Here is a 22,142-nt window from a genome sequence, read left to right on the forward strand (position 1 = left end):
AAATACTAACCAAGTTTAAGTAAAATACTTAAAATTTTTATGAGGACACTGCAGACACATTGGAAATGGAATTTAAAAGTACTTTGGTCACAGAATCATAGAAAAGTTAGGGTTGGAAAGGACCTAAAGATCATCTAGTTCCAACCCTTTGTTAATCTAGATATACTAGTTTTCAAACAAATTTAATCTTAAAAAACAGGTCACATCACACCCCCTGTGTCTATTTCAAACTGAACTGTAAACAGCTGGCCATCTGCAGAAGGGACAACTCCACTTAAGTACCAGGAAAAATTTCCATCTCTGATCACATGTGCACTACAGTAAAACCACAAAAGAGCCTGCATAAGCCTATTCTTTGGTTGTTTTCAGAACAATTCAATCTCCATGACATAGACAGGTTTAGGATAAATAATCCTATCTCAAAATAACATAACCAACAAGGATTTTCCTGAGACTCCCTTCCAACTCAATACTTTTGCAAGTAAATCACATGTGCAATATGCAACTGAGACAGTGTGAGATAAATTCATACGTCAAAGATGGTAGATCTGGAAGACTTCTCTTAGAACTTACTTTAGCTCCAACACTGCAACTTCCAGTACTCCCAGTGCTGCCACTTACTACTCCTGTAAATCTTGCCTCTAACAATTCTTGTCTTCTTGGGTCCAGGCTATGAAGCTCATCCATTGCTCCTAAAAAGAGATAAATAAATTCATTATATTCCCTAGTATTTGCAGTGGAATATCTTGCAAACAAGCCAAACATACCACCAGCCTACGTAAAGAAAGGATTTATACTCTCAATGTGACAAGGATTCACCATCTGTTACCTAATAACGAATGCACTCAATGAATTCCAGAAATTTAGGGGGAAGTTCCGTGTATCAGAATAGCCTTGTCAATGTTGGTGAAAACTAGAATGTGTTAGAGGCGTGTAAGAGACATGGAGTCTGCGGTGTGTGATACGCCAACCAGCAAATTATTTATAGATTAAAAACTAGCTGACAGGAGCAAAACAGTTTCCAGCATAAACCCTCCCAATTCTGCAATCCCCTTGTTTTCCATACTATTAAAATTGTTTAAGACATTGATAACCAAGACAAACAAGAATCATGGGGAAAAAAAAAAAAAAATCAGAAGGTAGACCACAGTCCCCAACACATGCAAGGGAATGCACGATTATATGGAGGTTTGAAGGGCAGACAAGCAAGGAGCAGGATCAGCAATACGAGAGGAGCCATGAGTAACAGAGATCCTTGCACAGGTGGTGCCTCTGACAGAGCCCTGCTAAACAGGGTAATGCAGGGCTGCTGGCTCTGGTAGGGAAATGAAGATGGAAGGAAATGGAGGAACAAAAGGAGTTTCTGATGAGCTCAGCCTACATGGGTAGGCTGCAACATGATGTGCAGCTTTCTAATTTGTATTTAAATCACTTACGGCTGTTTAATGAGTCTGAAAGATGATCTAGACAAATAGTCTTCCATATTTACACAAACTGCATTCTTTGTTTTTATCTTTTCAACTACTTGAACATTCAGTTTATCTCCAATTGGAAACATTCCAGTTGCTTTATTTTAAGTAAGATATTTAATGCCAAAGTCGTTATGCACTATTTCATAGCATATCCCTCAAGTACCATATAAAGTGATATAGCCTTTTCTTTTTCAACTAAGACACAACTTAGCAAGTTTGTGCTTCTGAGTCCCAGAGGACAGCACAGCAGTTAAGAAAGGGCATTATAGTAATAACTATGTATATTCAAAGTGCCATGAAAAAAGATTTTTGGAATTTCATTTTCATGAAAACTTTTCATGAACTTCTACCTATCAGCTAAGCATCCTGACACCCAAGGCACCAGCACAGCCAATAACATTATCACCAATGACAAAGATGAGACACATTTTTATGTAACTCTCCAGTATCTCACTAAACGTAGCATTCAAAAACTAGACCTTTCTGTATCACACATTTTGGCCACTCCTTGCCATGCAGCTAATCCTCCTGGTAAGAAAAGCACGGGCTCTACTATTTGGCTAATTCAAGTTGCCTCTGTTCCTGGGGGTCAGCAGATGATGGCAAGTGGGGTGTCAGTGCTGCTTCAGCGCAGAGCCTGGTACCCAGACCTCCTCCAATGGAAGAAAACCACACCAAGAGAAAAATGGTTCAGAAGGAGACATTCAAGAACTGTCTGGCTGGCAGAGCCTTCTTTTGAAAAAATCAAACCGCAAGTGGTGGTTTAAGGATCCCACATTTTGTTTCTGGAGGTAGGGAAGTTTACTCAAATGCAGCCACATACAGAGCTGGAGGTCTCTTTTCCAGCAATGCAGGCGAAATTTACCCACTTTGAAACTGCAGCTGGTGTATTATCAGCAGTTGTTAACACTGGTTCTGAACTTGCCTAGTGAAAATTCCTCCAATTTCTACATATTTTAAATCGTAAGCTCTCTAGGGTAAAAACTGTTTTACTATGTGTATGCACAATGCAGAACAATCAGGAATCCTCTTTAAACACTTGCTTCCTAAAATATGCTTGTGTACTGCTTCCAAGAGTTTCAAAACCAAATTGTACATTTCTCATATGCACAGAATATACTTCTTACATTTATACATTGTGCACAGATGTGTACAGCACACCCTTCCTACGATGTATGTAATCTGTAACAGGGAAGTATTCCTCTGAAAAAGCTTAACAAACTAATCACACAAGTTTAAATTATTATTGTTCTGCTTCATAACAGTGGAAGTGTTTAAGTGTATACCACTCTGAAACAACCTATTCTAGTTTAATAAAGTGGTATTTTGCTTTACTAGCCTACTTGATAGTCACTGCCCACAAAAGCTTAGAGCTTACTTAAAATTACTGACATTCTAGCAATTACAAAACACGCATATATTATAGAAACAGATACTATCATATCCTATTTGTTTATTTTATGAAACACAGGAAAGCAATAGCCACTGTGGACAGCTAAGGCACATTTGAAGTGCTTCAGGGTAAAATTACTACAGCAGGTCCCACATACTGTATCTAAACACTAATGTACTGAATAGATGGCACCCCAGGTTACCTTACAAGTCATAATTGTAATTTAGCAGGTAGAGGGGTATTCCACAGCACAGATGAAAATTTTTCTTTCTGCTCAGATTTTAGAGCCCACACATGCTAATGAATACACTGTATTCTCTTCATTATTTCTGCTGGAGTGGTTTTCAGCATTACGGTTGGGGGGGGGGGGGTGTTTTGGTTTGGTTTTGGTTATTGGTATTAAGTATACAGAACCAAAAATCAACACGCACTCCTCCGTTCTGGTTATCTAAAGGACAAGACAGAAAAGCTGGATTCAAACTTTCTTTCAACACAGAGTAAATCCTATGAACATCTATTAAATTGCCTTCCTCATTCATGCTGTAATTTAATTCACCATTCACTCCCAGACACACAGCTGTTTTTGCAAGAACACACAGCTCTGTGCAATTCTGCAGTTCTCAGCACAAGTTACCTGCTTTTAAAGGTACCATGAGCTTTAAGCCACTTCATGTAAGGGACAAAAAAAAAATCAGCTTTTTTAAATACCAAAAATTATCAATTCTCCTGCTGCCCACAACATCGACATAACTTACAGTTCTGAACATGTACCCAGCCTTACGTGAACTAAGCTCATTCTTACCCCTGGAAGCCAACTCAGTAACTCAAAGGACACACAATCACATACTGCAGGTACCTTCAGTGTATTTACAATGATGCTAAATGAAGGACCGGCACTGCTACAATCCACTGCCATTCAACCTTCTACTACCACCTGAAACTCACAAAAAAGCCCTAAAACATGCCACTACTTTACTTCTTGTAACTGCTTTTGGAATGCTTATTCTAGTATTATTTTTAAAAGTTACCAACACTACCTAGCTCTTGTGTTTTTTTGGACTGGTGGTATCTTCCATATCAATTTATCTTTCAGAATCACACAGACTCTCCTCTAAAAACTAATATAAAATACACAGATTTCTTGTCCTGGAGAGTATACTTTTTGCGAGAATTCTACAGAGAAGAACTCCAAACTCCTCTGAGAATATGTTGAGCAATGGGTTATGTCAGAAGTCGAAGTTGTAATTCAGACAAGCAATTTATAAGCTTTCTTATGGCATTCAGTATAAAATCAATTATACTGTACTTTAGCTTAGGAAAACAGAGATACAACGAATCAGAGGATTCTTCATGGCAGTTTGAATTTTCCAGAACTGGTGACCAGAAAATAATGAAGTGCAACTACACCTGTACCCCAGGTCTTGACACCTCCAAATATACAAATACTTGCACAAGATCTAGTTATTTAACCAAATACTTGCTTGTATCTGAGTGAAACTGACATTTTAGAGAAAAAGTTTAGCAGTGAGTTGCAACTGCAAGACTTCACCTCCTAAAACTGTATCTTTGGGATATACATTTACTACAGTCTCTATCTCAAAACACTGCTAGACTACCGAGCAGCATCACAGACCCAAACACAAAGGCCTGACAGTTGAGACATATTTCTCTTTTCCACTAAATATGGAATCAAGCTCTAAGACTCAATCTTTATCTCTGACCCTCTTATTACCCTGAATGGACTCTTGTCTGGCAATCAGTTACAGCCTGGAGATGAAGGAAGCTCAACAGCTTCACACACTGTCAGCTTTCTACAATGAAGATAAAGTTCATTATGGAGAAACCAGATTTGTCTTTGAGCAACCCTCCAGATTTGACAGAGGCCCCCCCACCCCCTGAATGCAAGGCCAGCACAAACCACCTATCACTTAAGTGAAAGGCATACTGGTTTGGTCTGATTTCTTTAACAGAGTTATTTGCATATAGCTTTTAATGCCAAAGTAAAATACTTCAACATGGAGATGTATCTATTGAATAGAAGAAGACACTTCAACAATAGTCCAAATGTAAAAAGAATTTCCTGATGTGCTCATAGAGGGCACTTAGCTTTTTTGGTAACACGCACAGTTATGAGAATTATGTCCAACATACTAACAGCAGAGAAAACCAAAGCTTTAAAATATCAAAAGCAAAACAGACTACAGAAAATTACTAAAAACACAGATTCTAAAATCTTTACTCAGTCTCCTAAAAAAAAAAGTCCACAACTATTTTTCTTTTCTTTCACCAACACGAAGATGCACCTTGTGTCTGCATCCACATGTATTTCCTTTTAAGTGACCTAGTGTCTTGTCTCATCGGGAAAAAGAAAAACAAACCAACCAAACCAGGCACTCCACTCTTCTTTCTCACCTTTCTGGAAGTCTGAACTCTCCTTATTGCAGAACCAATGAGAAAGGACTTTTTCAGTCCCCAGGAAAATAGGGGACTGAGCAAACATTTCTGCTTCCAAAAAAACCCAAACTATTTAATAACAAAATATTTTGTAGTCAGGTAAATTCCAGCAAGCCACTGTCATGCTGATCAAGGTTTCTTTCTATTAATAGTAAAACTTCCTATTTATTAGAGCTTGCGCTTTATATTTGCTTCAGTACCTTACAAAGCCAATTGGGAATAAAGCAACACAGAACAATTTGTCAGTGAAGGAACATATAGAGCTCTAAAATACAAGTCTAATCAAGTGAAAAAGTATGACAAATCAAAATACAGTAAGACAACAAACTCTATAGAGTGGATCCAAACTTCTTCATTTTTAAGTTGGAAAAAATGACACCTGTTCCACTTAAACTAGAACATCTGGGCTGTGAGATTGTGAGATTCAGCCAAGGAAATACAAACCAAAACCAAACCAAACCAAACCAAACAACCAAAACAAAACAACACAAAAAAAACCCAAAACTAACCTGTGTTGCTAAACCATGTCTTGAATAGTCTTTCCTCCACAGCGTGTTTTGGGGAATCACAGAAAATAATTGGAAAAAGGCCTGAAAACTACTAATGTGCTAAGAAAACAAGCTGAGATGCTCATACAATGGCATAAACTCAAGCATCAGAAATATGAAAAGACTTAAATTCCAAGGTAACAGTAAAAACGCAACCTGTCCTTAGCAGAAGGCTTTGAAGGGCATCACCATCCAATGTGAGCCACAATCCCAAGGCCCCAGTGATTCTGTACTGCAGACCCAGAAGTCGAGAAGGTCCCACTCAACCTAAACTAGCAGTCAATAGGGCAGACAGCAAGATACAATCACTGAGACTTAAAGTAAAACAAATAAAAAAAAACCCTGAACTATATTTATCTCCTAACAATAGCTACATAATCAAAGCTTAAAGGACACCAGGGCTCCATCTCTTCCAAAATACCTAACAGAATAACAACAAACTGCAGATTACCCATGACAAAGTTTAACCTGAACATTTAGAAATGTTTAAAATCACTGGTTTTCCAATGAAGAGAATTAATGACAATGACTTTCACAGATGACTATGTAGCTACTATAACCTCCAAGCAACAGGTAACAAGAAAAAGGTCAGGGTACTACATTCGAGTTGAAAACCAGTCAACTGTTAGCTGGTCAAACAGCAGCAGTAAATGCAACAGCAAAGGGGAAAAATACATCCAGATATTCAAGCAAAACTAGCTGTTTGAAAAGATCTTAAGTGATAAGAAATTCCTAATGAGATATGTATCTAAGCGCAGAGTCAGGAAAACACAGAATCAATTTAATTAATCAAGAGTAGTTTTACATGCACAGTGAAAATGCAGCATTTCTCAGCACTTGAGCCACTGACACTGAGCACACAACACAGAAACCAAGTATAAAAATAGTATTTCTCATTGAAGTTCTATTCTCTATTTAGGTACCCCATTTCCTAACGAACACCAGCACTACGACTACTGCTAAGGTGCCCAGGTGAACTCGAAATGCTTTTCTTAATAATCTAAAGAGAGTTTTTATTCCACAAATTAACCCTCTTAAAATGAGAAAGACTGTGTCCAAAAGAATGGGCAGAGGGATGCAAAAAGCTAAAGGTTACTACTGCTTATGGGAAGCTGGGGGGTGGGTGTGTGTGTGGGTGTGTGTGTGTGTGTGTGTGTAAGGAAAGAAAGGAAAAAATTGGATAATTAGCAAATCTAACAAATTCTAAGAAAAAACCCACCAACTTCCATATAAACTTCAGAAGACAGTTTTGACAAATAAAACTTCTGCGCCTGCTGATTACAGTTGTATGATTGTTGGATGCAAACTTGTTAAAATACAAAATAGAGAAAACACCCCAAACACAACAATTCTCACCGACTTCCTGTGAACAGAAGAGCTGACAAGAAGTGCATTTCAGACAGGTTGCTGGGTTACCAGGACTTTACCACTCAACATTAATTCTCCTAGTGCTCAAAGAACAGGAAGATGTTTCCTGTGTCCCTTCTCTCTCCAAGATGCAGTCTATTTCCTTTTGGAAGTTTACATTTTGGAGGGCTTTTTTAGGACCGCAGCTCACTTTTTAAAAGTGCCATTTGAACATTGTTTATTTCACTTTTTCCAACAGTTCAACGGTCCAGAAACTTGATCTAAAACAAAAATCCAACTTTGGCTGCTGGAAAGATAAGTAATTCTCTGCAAATCATTCCACAACAGAAATCAATTCTTTAACGCTAATAAAATGGTAATGATCATTAGACTTCATCTCTGTGCTGCCAGCTTTTGGATTTCAATTGTCTGGCCAACAACCTGGAAAGGAAAAGTGAATTACAGGGAAATACGTTCCCGAGGGAACATCTGCTAACACCCTGCAGAAAGACTTATGAATGAACTACTTGAGCCAACTCTAGATTAGCTAGCAGACATTTCTGTGTAACAATTTAAGAATGTTTAACTCTCCCCACCTTTCAGCTAGGCACCCTCTTCTAAGGATCCCTTGGCCATCATGTGTCTCCTCAGACGGCTGTAGGCAGCAGCAGAAGAGCTGAATTTCCAAGTTGCCTCCCAATGTCTTTATCTGGCCACAGACAACATATACTCATGCGTGTGGGTTTATGCCACAAAGATGGCAACTCAGAATGGCTCATTCAGAGCTCAGGGAGTGATTCATACAACAGAGAGAACAATAGCTCCCCAAGGGTCTGTTCTATTGTAATGGGGGCAGAACCAGGCATGCAACTATGACCAAGGCAAGCTGGTGATGCCTTGTTTCTGACAAGTCCCTCTGCTAATCCAGCCCCTCTACAACTGAACTGCCTTGAAGCCACACACAGCTCAAGAGCAATGCACAGGCCTCTTGAAGCAAAAAAAAGAGCTCTTACTTCTGAATGACAGCATTTTAAATACATACTGCATACAAAAAACTGCACTTTCCTTCAACACCACAGACAACAAACCCATTGCATGGGTGTAGACACAACCTGCTTGAGGTGCAGCACAGTACCTAAGATAAGTACTAATGTAGGAAATGGAAAGACCTGAAAACAAAAAAAAAAAACCAACTGATTAAGTACCTTTAAAAATTACATCCCAAACCTGAAAAAGACAACACGCATGTCTATGACAGTTTTCAAGACTCAGGTCTGTCTAACAATTAATGGTGCTGATGGGTCTGAAGCTTTTTGCAATATTCACTGAAACAGGCATGCTGTGTCTCATTCGAATCCTGTTTGTTATTCAGAAAACAAGTAAAAATTTAGTTTGGCATGTGAGTCCTTACATTGGTTGGGTTTTAGCCAGACTTTTCTTTATGCTAGTTCTTCCTGAAGGAATTCTTCCCAGACCACATTTTCCCCCATCTTGACCCAAAAATTATTATGCCATTATTTTCTGCGGTCTCTTTTTCCATTAGGAATGTTAGGAGTCGGCAAGTACAGAATAATTAATAAAGGGGAAATAAGATACAGTGTAGAACATTCAACATGGCATCCACTTGTCCATTTCCCAGACTTCTAATGTAACTCCCATGTGCACCATGTACAGGAAGCATTAGCATGGCAAATACTGCTATGAGCAACAGAACCATGACAAGGTCCCTCCTGAGTCTGTTGAATAATATTCAACGTGATGAATGAAGGAGGAAAGGACAACTGATAGATGATGCAGTACATTACCAGCATCTTGAAAGCTGTTTATCTTGGAATTTCCACCCCTCAACAGCAGTAAGGAGGCTGGTATCACTGCATTTTCTGTTTTCTTCACACACCTTAACTAGACAAAAACTGAATTCAACAGATCAGTTCATGTACAGAGTAACAGAAACATCTGCTGTGCCCTCAGAAAAAGAATTCCCCACATTCAAAATCCCTCTCCTTGTCCAGTAATTCCTTCTAGGCTCGTAATACCAATACTGACCTAAGCAAGATCAGAGTGTACTTCCTACATTGAAATCCCAAACTGCAAGAACTTTCTCTACCATGAAAGCCCTCTTGCATCAATCAAAGAAAAAAGATGCTACAAAAAATACTCTGCAGAAAAGCAGCATCAGTGAATAATATCATAGAATCATAGAATGGTTTGTTTGGGTTAGAAGGAACCTTACTGATAATCTCGTTCCAACCCCCCTGCTATTAGATGAGATTGCTCAAAGCCCCATCCAACCCATCCAAATCCCTGAACATTTCCAGCTGAACTCATACAACTAAGAGCTTAAATAATAAAAAAACTGCTAAAAACAGATTTCCAGAGTTGTTGGCTACAGTACCATATGCAGAATGAGCCGGACAAAGAAGTCAATGCTTTGAGCATATACAAACCAGATAGCTGATATCCTGAATGTGTTCATTACAGCAAATGGTATCTATTCCTTTGAAACCTGTAGCTATATAATCCCAAGTGTTGTATTTTCCTGATTTTTTAGAAACCTGGATTACTCACTCGCGATTGTCCTCTATATTATTCTGAACTGCCAAGAGCAATCAAAGAGTGGGTTCTGATCTGACAGAAGGATTTTGATGCTTGTATTAACGCCACCAACTTCTACTACTTAATACGGAACTGGCAGAGCCAGAGCGTTTCAAAGAAACAAGTAGATTTGTTAACTTAGTCTTCACTGATTGTTTTGCACTCTTTACAGATAAAGATGGTGATACCCATGAGCAAGTTTATTCACTAGTTGACTTTTGCTGTCTGATGTGCTTCTCTAAGCCTTTAGCTCATTTTGAACAAGTGTACAGGTACTGAAAACAAATGCATCTTCAGTAAAACTTTTTGTAATGACAGCATCTGATTTGAACATCTGCTACAGTGATGGAATAATGAGAGATACAAAGCAATCATATGAAGCACTTTTAATAAAGTTTAAGACAACTGTCAGTTATGGCAGCAACTGGGTAGCCTACTAATAGATCCTTCCTGATGTTTCTTGTCATCTCTGACCATTATAGTCTGTGCCTGCATAAACTGGATACTAAGGTCTCTGAAGTCTCACCTAAAGCCTTAAACAACCACATCAAGGTTCCATGAAGCTTTCTCCTGGAAAGGGAAGCCTCATTACACAGTGGTAAGGTCAACAGCAGTTTTGTTTCTTCAGAGTTAAGAACAACAGTATGGTTAAAGAAAAACTACACTAAATGCATAGTTAAATGTTTGTATACTACCACGTTAGAAGAAAGATGAGAAGAAAATATGACGGTACCCCTGTGTATGCTTTAGTCTACTGGAGATCCTTGGTCAATCAAAAGTAAAAAAAGTCCTTGTTAGTGCCCTATACAGCAGTATCAGTGCTGCTTTACTGCACTGCTCTACTACTACTGTGATAGATAAACAAATATACAGTATAAGGATGGTAAGTTTATGCTTACAATCACCCTATAACATAAGAGAAGCCTATTTATATTTTACAAAAAGCACTTAACATCTTGGTCAAAATTACACAAGACATCTGTAGCAGAAACACTAAAGCACTGTCTTCCTAGGTAGCAAACATCTGCCTTGAACGTAACTTTATGTCAAGAGAGATAAAAACTAGCACAGCCTGGGCTGCACATATGCAGGTGACACGATGCCTGCCTAACTCTACCAGTCCCCTTTTCATCTCTATGTAGAGGAATCTGCAGCAATTACTATTGCTTCCAGACAGCTCTGTAAAAAGTAACCAAACAGAAATGGAGAAGCAAAATTTGCCCATTTCAGCTTCATTTGCCACAAAGCCAGACGCTCCCTGCCCCCTTGGGGAGAAGCACACTGCAAGTTCATGGGTCACTTGTTGGCAATGCAGACTAACAGGTCACAAGGTAACACCAGTTTTGTGATACTTTCAAAAAGCGCATCACGTTCTGAACAAAAGCTCTCTACATTCCATCTATTTCTATGCTGAAAAGGACTAAAAGCCTGGAGCAGTCCTGAAGAATAAAAACATCTACCTAGAGAAATACCAGAAAGTACAGCAAATTTCATTTGCTGCATTCATTTATTAGGAAACAAACCGGGAGCTCTAAACACTCTAGTCCACGAAATGGCTGTACTGCAAGGATTAAAATGGCACAGACCTTTTGCACGTATCAAAAATAAACAGTGGTTTCTGCTATCTAACGAAGAAGTGAAAAGGAAGTTAAAAGCAGAGGTCACCTACGGAGCAGGAAGAGAGCGAGCAATGCACCTTCCCATAGGGTTTTTGGTTCTCAGCCTCACTCTTTAGAAAAAGTAAACCATGAAGGAACAAATTGTGCACCTTTTCCCCAAATAAATCTGTCTGGAAGTTAACTATAGGATAGAAAGGCAGTCCAAAATCCCCTAACAATGTCACAGAATAAATGTATCTTATTTTTTTAATACCAGTCATTTGGTATTTGAAAGCTGTATTTGCATCAAAAGAAGTGTGTTTCAGTTGTTAATTCCCTGTATTTCCTAATCTCCTTACTTCTGTAACTCCTACTGCCATTTCTGCCCTCATGATCTCCAAAATTTTCCCAGCACAGTCCACTGACTGTAGAGGCAGAGGCAAGTGTTCTGCTCCCTAAAATACACAGGACATAACAAAATGCTGATCACAGTATGTAACTCTCAACCAATGTTGTTTTCACCATGACATTGCAAGCAAATGCTACAAATAAGAAATCAAGCAAAAAACCCTAAGTCTTTCCAAATACATTCATCTATTTCACTTATAGCATTATGATCGACTAGAACTTCAACCCCCATATACTTACATAAGCAACCACAGTTTAACATCAAACATGTAGAAAAGCTTATTGCACCCCTAAGATTAAACTGGGACAGTAAACTCACCTGTAACTGTAAGCACAAGACTTATGAACTATTTTGGCTTCTGAACTATACCATCTTTAGAAAAAAAGGCACTAACCTCAAACAACACGGCCAATTTCCTCTTCTCAAAATATCTGTGTGGTGGACACAGCATAGAAAATAGTGATAATTAAAACAAATAAAACAAATTTACATTAAGAGATTTAGGCTGCTGAATTACGGCTTTGTGAGAAACCATCACACCAGTGGGCAGCTCATACAACAGGGACCCTCTCCCCAGTGCTGAGAGAGCCATGCTACCTACAAGATGGCTTATGATTTTTTCTCTTGTAGGCAGCCTGTCTATAGGTGGTGCTCACAGAAGGCGCTTCTTAGGTTTTTGTGGTGCTCCTTTGGTGGTGCTCCTTAGGGGTTTGCGGCTTTTTAATTTACTACTCAACCAGCAGCTTCTGAACTGACAGGACAATCCAAACTTCACTGAATAGGGGAAGAAAATAATTTCCGTAAAGTCCCTTGTAGGGAGGGGCCTCTCAGAATATGGCTCTAAATAGAGAAATTACACACATGTAAAGCTGACATGGTTATGACTACGCTTATATTTTCCTAGGACTTTGCAGTACTGCTCCCATTCTGAACAGGGAAAAAATGACTTGTATGAAATCACACATGAATCAGCTAAAAATCAAGTTTAAAAGTAAGGGGAAAAAATATTTTCAACGTTGCACTCGTCTTTCTTACAGCACAGCTACAAAGCCTATTGATACCAACAGTGTACAATAAATTCAGTTGCAACTTCGTGTACTGAACATTTTCAAAAATTCAGCACCCACCCAGTGCACAGACAAAGAAACATCCTATGTAATCATCTGTCAAAAATTCAGTTTTAGTGTTGCTCAGCATTACCGTTAAAGAAATCTGCTTTACAGCCATTTCTCCAATCCAGCGCTCAACGCCTAATTTTAAACCAGCTTTCTTTTCTGCTATACTATCACTTTCATTCATGTTTTAGAAGAAAGGGATTCTCATTCCTTTAAACATAGCCCCTTCCTGAGAACTGCCCATCTTGCAGGCAAAGCAAACAGGTTTCAGCGAACTGACTTCATGGAAGAAAATCTGTGATCATGTGAATAAAATTTCATAACATAAATCATACAATAGTTACGGTTGGAAAGGAATGTAAGATCATCTAGTTCTAACCCCACTGCCACAGGCAGGGACACCAGTTAAAGCCCTGAAAAAGGACAGATTTTTAGGCTTTGATAGTGGAAAAAAGCCCCAGACAAATGGATTTAGGTATTTACTTCAAACATACTTCAAGACACCAGTAAAAATACTTATGTGCAATTAACATCATCCAGCATGTAGAAGCACTCAAACACTCAGCTCATAGTACTTGTTCCTCTACAAAACTAACCACAGCTCTTCTTCGTTAAAGGATAAGGATGCTATACCAGCTTCTGTGGACTACTGTGGCTGTAATTTAAGCAAAAACAAGTGTGATCCAAGTTCTCTTCCCAGCTGACAGGAGGTAATGCACGGCTTTTCCTGAAAATAGCTAATACCAGACACAGAGGAGGACGATGGAATTCTTGGATGGTTGAAGCAGGCCTCCTGGAACCTATCTCCTACGGCCAATTTGACAGAGGCGCCAGTGCTACCAGGAGGTTACCAAAACCTAAGAAGTGAGGGTGCCTTTCACTTGGCATACACTTAACATGCATGCTCCCACACTCCTGAATTTGGGGGTGACTAAACCAAGCTAACTACATGGGAGATTTTTTAAAACTGAGTAAATCTATCAACAAATCTACGTCAGACTTCGAGAGGATCCAGAGCTGAGCCAGGCTTACCTCCACCAGTTAGAAAAGGCAGAGTCCAAATGAGACAGTTAGATAAGGCTAAAGCCCTGATGAGCCTCCCCTGCTTTGGTGTGGCAAAAAGACAACTGAAGTTTAAGAACAGGTAAAAGCAACGGTACAAAACCACATCAGTGAGGAGGAAGCTTCACCGGCAGCAGTTCCCAGGGAGAAAAGCCGGTGGCGCCGGAGGCCGGCCCCCTTGCCTTGCCGTGCCGTGCCGTGCCGTGCCCGCTCCGGCAGGGCCAACGGACAGGACGCGCCCCCCTCAGGTGGCAGCCGGCAGTTACAACCACCACGCGGCGGCGGTGAGCACGCTCACGTGACACGGCCGCGTGACTTTAAAGAGACAGGAGAGCTTTTAAATAGCAGGTGGTAAACGCAAACGGAACTGAGCGAGTGCACCCGCAGGGGCTGGTAGGAGGCGGTCGGACAAATACCAGCCGAGTCTCCAACGAAGCCCTTCTACATCCCTAACAGCTAGCCGCACCACCTGGTTCGGTAGCTACCTCCATCACTAATTCGAACAATATCTTCATTTACTGCTTTTATGTAACAAAATGTTGCTCTGCAAGTAATACATCCTAATGCAATTATTTCTCCTAATGAGAGAAGTCAGAAATTACTCGGTATCTTTGGCTTATTCATGCAACAAACCCAACAGATTCAATGACTCGATGGATGTAACAAAAAGCAATTGTGATGACCAGTCTTGAATTAAACCCAAAAGAAAATGAGGCATTTCTATTATTACAGACTTAAAGCATACTAAAAATATGTTATTTCCCCAAAATCCCTCATTTGGTCCTTTATCCACAACAATCTGAAAATGGATTTCACCTTTTCTCAAGAGGAAGCTGTTGGCCAAGCAGGATTTTGACACCCAAGGTAAACCAACGTTCCTCTCCAGTCTTTCTAGACACGGGCACCCATGAACTCTTTACTGCACAAAGCACTTGCGACTGCTGCCAGCACTACAGTCCAGTGCTCCCACGTGGTAACGCACCAGTGGACACGAGAGGAGACATTCCCGGCTACATCCGTGCATAACCATGCCACCAAGTGCACTTCCAGCTGAGCATGGACGGTCAATGCTTGAATGTCCGGAAGGTTCTGGCTTCTACCACATCGACTGCTCCCTTTGTCAAAATCTACCTTTCCTCCAGCAAAATCAACACCATGCACAAATGGAAACTGAGCAGAGGGACCACAATCTGGGGAGGAAAGTGACAGTTCAGAGAAGCCCAGGGGAAGCAGAGGAGCAGGACAAGACTGGAGGTCACTCTTGTGGCCCAACACTGGTCAGGAAAGGAAAGGGGCAGTGGGAAGAGGCAGGCTCAGGGACCTGGTCTAGGGGAGAGCACACACAACCCCCCCAGATAGTGGCGCACTGCCAGATTCTGCAGCTCCTGACAGTCACTAGTACTGCTGCCTCATCATTGCTTCCCTTAGAAAAATGGGATTTCAAAGCCACAAGAAGAAGAAAAAGAAGTAAAAATAGCAGGTTCTCTCTCTCTCTCTCTCGTATGGACAAACTTAAAGAAAAAGATTTAAGGAAAACAGCAGGAAAGTGGTGTCAGACACTGGCAGAGGTCGGTGCCTGTTGTTTGCACTTCTCTAGAAGAGAAAAACAAGTGAAAGGATCGGAGAGAACAGCACGTTGCGATTTAGCCAGGAGAACAAATCAGGTCAACTTTCAATCACACGACACAGAGAAGGGGAAAAAAAAAAAAAAAAAATCACTATTAAGGTCATTTACTGGAAATTATTTTGTTGTCATAGCTTCAACATTTCATTCCCAAATTACGATATATGTTGCAAGTACAACAGGGAGAAAAAATACAAGAAATACAACATTAATGTATAATCTAATATACAACCAGACTCTGCTTTTTTGTGAACTCTACATGTTTCTATTCTCCTCTATGATTTTGTTTAGAAGCAAACACCCATATAAAAAGCTAAAAATCAAGATACAGCAAAATTATCATGATCAATCTAGGAGCCAAATTTTGTATCGTCTGCAGTATTCATCAGCAGGTTTAACAAAATCACATCTTTGGAAAAATAAATCAGGTTTTTAAGAAGTATCTAATAATAGACAACAGGAATTTAGAACATTTTTATTAAAAGGCAGCTGAAGTTTTTGTGTAAGCTGAGCTTGTTTATGAGACTACTATGGGGGGTGGGGGGTCCTAACAACATTAGTATTCCTGATGACTAAACAGACTGCTCATCAAGACTTCACACACACATTTTGTGTATATATAAAAGTGTGTACATGCATGATATAAGAAATTGCCTCTTCCTTAATACTAACTACTTGGATGTTCTGGATGTGACAGCATGTATCAAACAAGAGACTGAAAAAAGAAAATTATCTATGAATGCAGAATACAAAATACCATCTAAAAAGGAAGCAAAGACCATGATTTTTGCCTTTCATAGTACGAATACTGGCGTTACCCCTCTTAGGCATTACTAGTATCACCATCATTTAATGATACAATTTAGTTAGAAAGAGGTAATACATAATCTGATTATGTAAGTAGAGGTAAATTAAATAGGCAATGAACTTCACAGAAAGCAATAGCATACTGAAGCAATAATGTGCACAGCAAAAAGTGCTTTTTGTATCTCATTTTAAAATTCTAAACCTGCATCTTCAGGAATTCCTCTCATCTCACTTTAAAATACAAAAATCCCACTCATAATGGCTCTTCATGACAGTAAATACAAAGGTACTATAACAAGAATTAGTCTACTGAAAGTTGAAGCTTGCAGAAAACTTGCTACATAGCCTTCTATCATAGTTCTGAACTGTGAACAAAACTACTGAAACTAAAACGCAACACTAGCAAAAAGTTTCTAGACCATGTATCAAAGACACAGCAACCACTCCCAACCAACAGCCAGCTCAAGGAATACCTGACTTGCAAGAGAAACAAAAAAACCAAACCCCATAGTGACCCATACCAAAAAACCTATTCTTAATAATCTATAATCAGCACTACCACAACTAAAATTACTTCATGAAGATAATCAGACTACCATCACTCTTCACACCACCATGTAAATTCTCATCTAGCAGTGGAAGGGGACACACAGGGGGAAAAGAGCTGCTGCAAGGGCAGCAAGACTCTCGTGGATATACCTTACCATGACTTAGCACTAACAAAGGACTTTTCAAAGTTTCAAAACTTCTGATACATCTTTTCATAAAACTTTTAAAAGAACTGTTAAAAGCAGATTATTCCCTATCGAGACTAAGAGAATTTGCCACTAAATTAAGACCTCCAGCATAATACCTGCAAAATGTTTTCCTGCATAAATATGGTATTTGTAAAAGATAAAATAACAAAGCTATTTCAAAGTTACTATATTTTTCACTACACAAACATATTTATTGAAAGACCTGGTTTCATTATGATCTTATATGTGCAAATATGGTTGGTCTTTACAGCGATATCACTTACAAAAATATAAACCTTGTTGTAAGTCACCAGTGTCCATCAAAACTAGAAGTTGTCCTGTAAACAAACATGTTTTAAATTATAATTCTGTATATTTAATTTAAAACTGCACATTTCTACTGATCTTAAAATGAATACTATTAATTGTGTATGTTTTCAATTGCTTCATAATGAAAATAACAACTTACTAAAGGACACGACTCTCATTGCCATTTCTTAGCTTATTCCTAGTAAAACCAAAGACAGCAACCTCCCCATGGTCCAAAATAGCTAGAAAGAGGGTATTACGCTACAAAAAAAAAACAAACAACAAAATCACTGGCAGAAGTACAGCTGCAAAATGTAGGACAAAACTGGGGAACCTGTGAGAATGCAGCATTAACTAGAAAACACAACACTTAACAAATACAGCTATGCAGTGCATAGGCCTGATTAGCCTAAGCCACAAGAATGAAGGAAAGAAGTATTAGAAATCCTACTGGTAGCCTCATCTGAGGTTTTCTCCATAGAACCAAGGAGTCCAAGAGTTCAGTGGTGGAGAAATGAGAAAGACCTCTGTGATGCCAAGGGCAGACACTCACCAAGCGAAGACCAGATCTAAATCAAATTCTGTCAGACTTAAAGGAGTTAAGAAAAGCAACTTAAATATTTGCGTATTTAATGTTACTTTCCAATTTGCTGCCCTTAGGTAGCAGTTCAGAGGTTCTACTACTTACAAAAAAAATAAGAATTTGCAACCCACCGGAAAGCTGCAGGACAGGGTGCTTGAAGCTATTATGTGCCTTGAGCTCCAGGTACAGTCATAAAATTAAATATCTAAAAGGTTGGGTGTATGTGACATCATACAATGGATTTTTCTAAAAGCATCAAGATTACCTGTTATTCTTAACATAAAAAAAAGGAAAAAAAAGGTATTTTTCTTCCTTTTCTCTTATACGTACAGCTGTATTAGAAGTCCAAAGAAAGGGAATCCAGCAGTTGCCAATCTCCAAGTAATTCCGGTTAGGCTTCATTTCCTGTAAAAGGCACTCTGGAGTTTCTTGCCACCATCCTCATCTCTTAAAGGAGTACAAAGTGCTTTGGTCTTAAGGACATTATAAAGAAAGCACTGCAGCCTTTAAGTTTCCACCCACTTAGAACTGTGCAGATATGATGAGGCAAGATACATTGCTTAATGCTCCTGCTGCCACCTCTCAGCATGCAGAGGCAGTCCCAGGGCATACAACCTCTCTGTGGCATTCCGTTTCACGTAAAAGCTCCAGTAATCTCCAAAGCAACCAGATTCCCATCACAGTTGTGTAACTATCCAACAATCTCTAGCTTTATCTCTGACTCCTTGGAGGACATTCATCTGTCCCAGGACCTCTCCAGCTAAAGCTACAATGGCCTTTTGAGCACTGAGTTGGTAATTTTTCCTAGTTGTTTATTTTAAAAATACACTCCAGCATTAAACGCTTAAGCTAAACTTGACGCATTAACAATCCTTGGTGAGGTTTAAACTTTACGATCCATTAAATTCATACAAGGTAAAAATACATTCAAACAATATAAACTTTTATGCTCTGCTGGCAGCCAAACCATCACATCGCTGGAAGCTGCCAGCAAGATGCCAAATCGGAGCTCTGAGCAGTTGCTGGCTTTTACCAGCAACTGCTTCTGCCATTTTCACCCGTTCAACCACTTCAACAGTTGTTTCACTTGGAACTGCTGAAGAGCAATGGAGACCTAGGAACATAAGAAAGCCTGGCTTTCTTTTCCAAATCATGAACAAGAAGGAACTGTGACTGGATTTGATCTATTAACTCCAAATCTCACAGGGTGCGATGACAGGAAATAACGGACTCATATCACAAACTACAGACAAGTCTACTTAATCTGGTTTAAATGCAAAACACATTTGGATATATTTGTTTCTTCTTATGTATCTAGCACAATTAGGATTCATTTTAGTTAGCTAATAAAGTTAGCTAAAAGCTATCTACAGCATGGGGAATTATGTTTCTTAAACATTAAGGAACTAAGCTGCATAACTTAGATGCATATAGATGCATACCCTCCTGCCTGGCAAAAGGCATGATCAAATTAGACCAATTAGAATCAACTTTTCTTTAGAAAAAATAATTAAGCACAAATGCAAAATAAAATTAAAAACAATTATTTAATCAGGATTTCCTGCTTGCTGATTTATGTCATGATTAAAATTAGTAATATAATCACTCTGATTTCAGTCAAGCCCTCTAGCACAGACCCACCCCCAAAGGCTCGCACAGCCCCAGCCTTCCCCCGTTAAAACTTCAGCCCATACAGCCTCACTTTAAGTCCTTCTTCTCCATGCTTTGGCGACTAAGTTTGACAAAGGTCAATTAAAGCTTACACACATTCATATTCCCGCCACCTACTGCATCCTCCCCAGGGAAATGCTGGTTTGCCAGGATTCTTCTGTTGGCGTATTCCAGTGCTCGGCTCAGGAATTAAAGAAGGGAGTAAGACCTCCAGAGAGGTGCCTGGGAAGGAAGCACAGCCTTAGGTTCTACCTTAACAAAGCATCTCAATAAGGACGGAGTCAAGATGAAGGGAAATGTAGGATTCAAAATACCTTCTGATGCTTACTAATTCTTCTCTACTCCTACCAAACTTCAACCCTTGAGTACTGAACATAAAATGCAGTGCTTTTCCCTTGTTATCTTCAGCAGCCATTAGAAGTTGTCTACTTGGAAGCCCACCTGAGAAACTGGACTATATTATGGTGGCCAGTTTCTGTTTAACTGCTCTCCAACAATGACAAGTGGAGCACTGGCATTCTCAACAGCAAACCTGACCACTCTTCTTCCTCTAACCACTTTCACCTCCACTCAGAGCAATTTGGCAAACCAAATTTCCCTTTTGCTCTTTTGCAGCAGACACACCAAGCCGAACAGGAAGAAGTTCATAAAGCTCTTCTTCCCCCCTCCTTGTGTGCTTTTACATTTCAGGGGAGCTACAGTTCGGAAAATGCTTCACTGCATAAACACAGTTTTCCAACTTCAGTGGTCTCACGTGTAAAAAAAAAACAACACCTCAGCATAGGGGCAACAAATTGAGTATGGGAGTAATCTGGATTGGGAGCAAGTACTACTTCAAAACACAGCCTTGTATCCAGAACACAGAAAGCATAAAGGATTATTTAAACCTGTTATATTTGCATAACCTCCATTCTTCAGGTAGCAAAATTCTGTAGACCTAACTTTGACCATGATGCACATATATACAGTACTCTTTCCCAGGACTCCCAACAGTATTTTGCAATCATTTAGAAATACCCAGCCTTAAGAAAATCCAAAGAAATGACAAGACTAATTGCTTGTTAATAACAACTCTGGTCTGCAAGTTTATTACAGCTTACTGAAGAAAAAAATTTACTTGCTGAAAGAAATAGCAAACAAGAAAAAATCATAGGGGAAAAAACAAATAACAAACTTTTTCTTTGAATTGAGATAATAAATAAATAAATAAATACAGCCCGTCCTTAAACATATTGATTCTCTCTCCCTTTAAAACAGAATAGGTTAATGGGAAATTCCATTCTACCAAGTTAGAATTAAAATAAAACAATCACCCAAGCACTAATTTGCTCTATTCTCTGCAGCACTTGCCTTTCAGAAAACCAGATTCAAACAAGGACCTATATTAAAAAAGGTCACCTTTTCTCATGTGGGCATGCTACAAAATCTCACCAGAATTTGGCATTAGCATCAGCTCACTATGAGAAACACATCTTCAACAAAACCAGCAACAATAATGCAAGCTAGAATCTCTGCATACCAATGGAACAACATGAAGTCTTCCACAACACCTGCTCATGCTACAGCCAGCCCAAATAATCTTTCATGATTGCTGTGCTCATCCTAAGTAAAAACATACCACCATCTTTAAATGTCAAGTGTTCTCATTTTATTCTGTCCTCACGTGAACTGGCCAAATCCATCAAATTCTCAATCTACAGTTGAATGACAAAACCCAACAAACTTACTGAGAACTTACTGGTTAAGCAAATAAAGCAGCTGAGCTTTTACACTATAAGAAAACAACAGAGAAAAAAAAAAAAACAGGAAGATTTAGTAAGATCAGGTATCTTTCATGTTCATGGACTAATACACTATATGTAGCATATGCGATACAACCTGGCATCTAGAAACGTTTTCTAGACTGCAAACTTGAGGAAAAGCTGTACCTTTATAACAGACAACTACCATTACATTTTAGGTAACAATAAATAAAAATAATATACATTTATCCAATTTAAAAGAAAAAAATTACCAACAAAATTTATTACTCCTACCGCATTAGTTCTCCAAAGTGTTTCAGATACATGTGCTGAGTTTATTTACCATTTTGTCATCATACGTTAATTTGGCCTCAAATTTGAAAACTGAAATGTACATTCCTGTCATGGTAATTCAAAGTTGTATTTGGCATTGTTTTACTTTTAGTAAAGTGTCAAAAGCCATGAGCACAAACAAAAAATAACTTGCATCATGCTTGACTACCAGACACTGTGGCACTGCTTCCCACCTCAAAAGAGAAGCTATTCCAAAACACCCATATGTATCTCTCAAATCTTCGAGGCGTTGGTTGAGGAAGAAGCTCAACATGATCTGACAATGGGCACTTGCAGCCCAGAAAGCTGCATGGAAAGCACTGTGACCAGCAGGTTGAGGGAG

General features: G+C 39.2%; 1 protein-coding gene across 2 annotated transcripts in view; it reads right to left on the reverse strand.

The window, feature by feature from the left end:
• Window positions 1-22,142, reverse strand: part of TLK1 (tousled like kinase 1) — a 70,045-nt gene that overhangs the window by 43,904 nt on the left and 3,999 nt on the right. Inside the window, exons 1-2 of one of the 2 annotated variants that reach the window (XM_061453274.1) lie at window positions 13,964-14,179; window positions 574-692 (exon numbers count right to left, since the gene is read on the reverse strand). In XM_061453274.1, the coding sequence (XP_061309258.1) occupies window positions 574-687 (114 nt within the window). In that variant the 5' untranslated portion in view covers window positions 688-692; window positions 13,964-14,179. Of the gene's footprint in view, window positions 1-573; window positions 693-13,963; window positions 14,180-22,142 lie in introns of those variants that run through there. The other variant, XM_061453266.1, reaches the window with a different exon arrangement.

Source organism: Pezoporus flaviventris, unplaced genomic scaffold (genome assembly GCF_033815535.1).
Source record: "Pezoporus flaviventris isolate CSIRO_AGI_PZ_B2104156 unplaced genomic scaffold, CSIRO_AGI_Pfla_v1 ptg000001l, whole genome shotgun sequence".
NCBI lineage: Eukaryota > Metazoa > Chordata > Aves > Psittaciformes > Psittacidae > Pezoporus > Pezoporus flaviventris.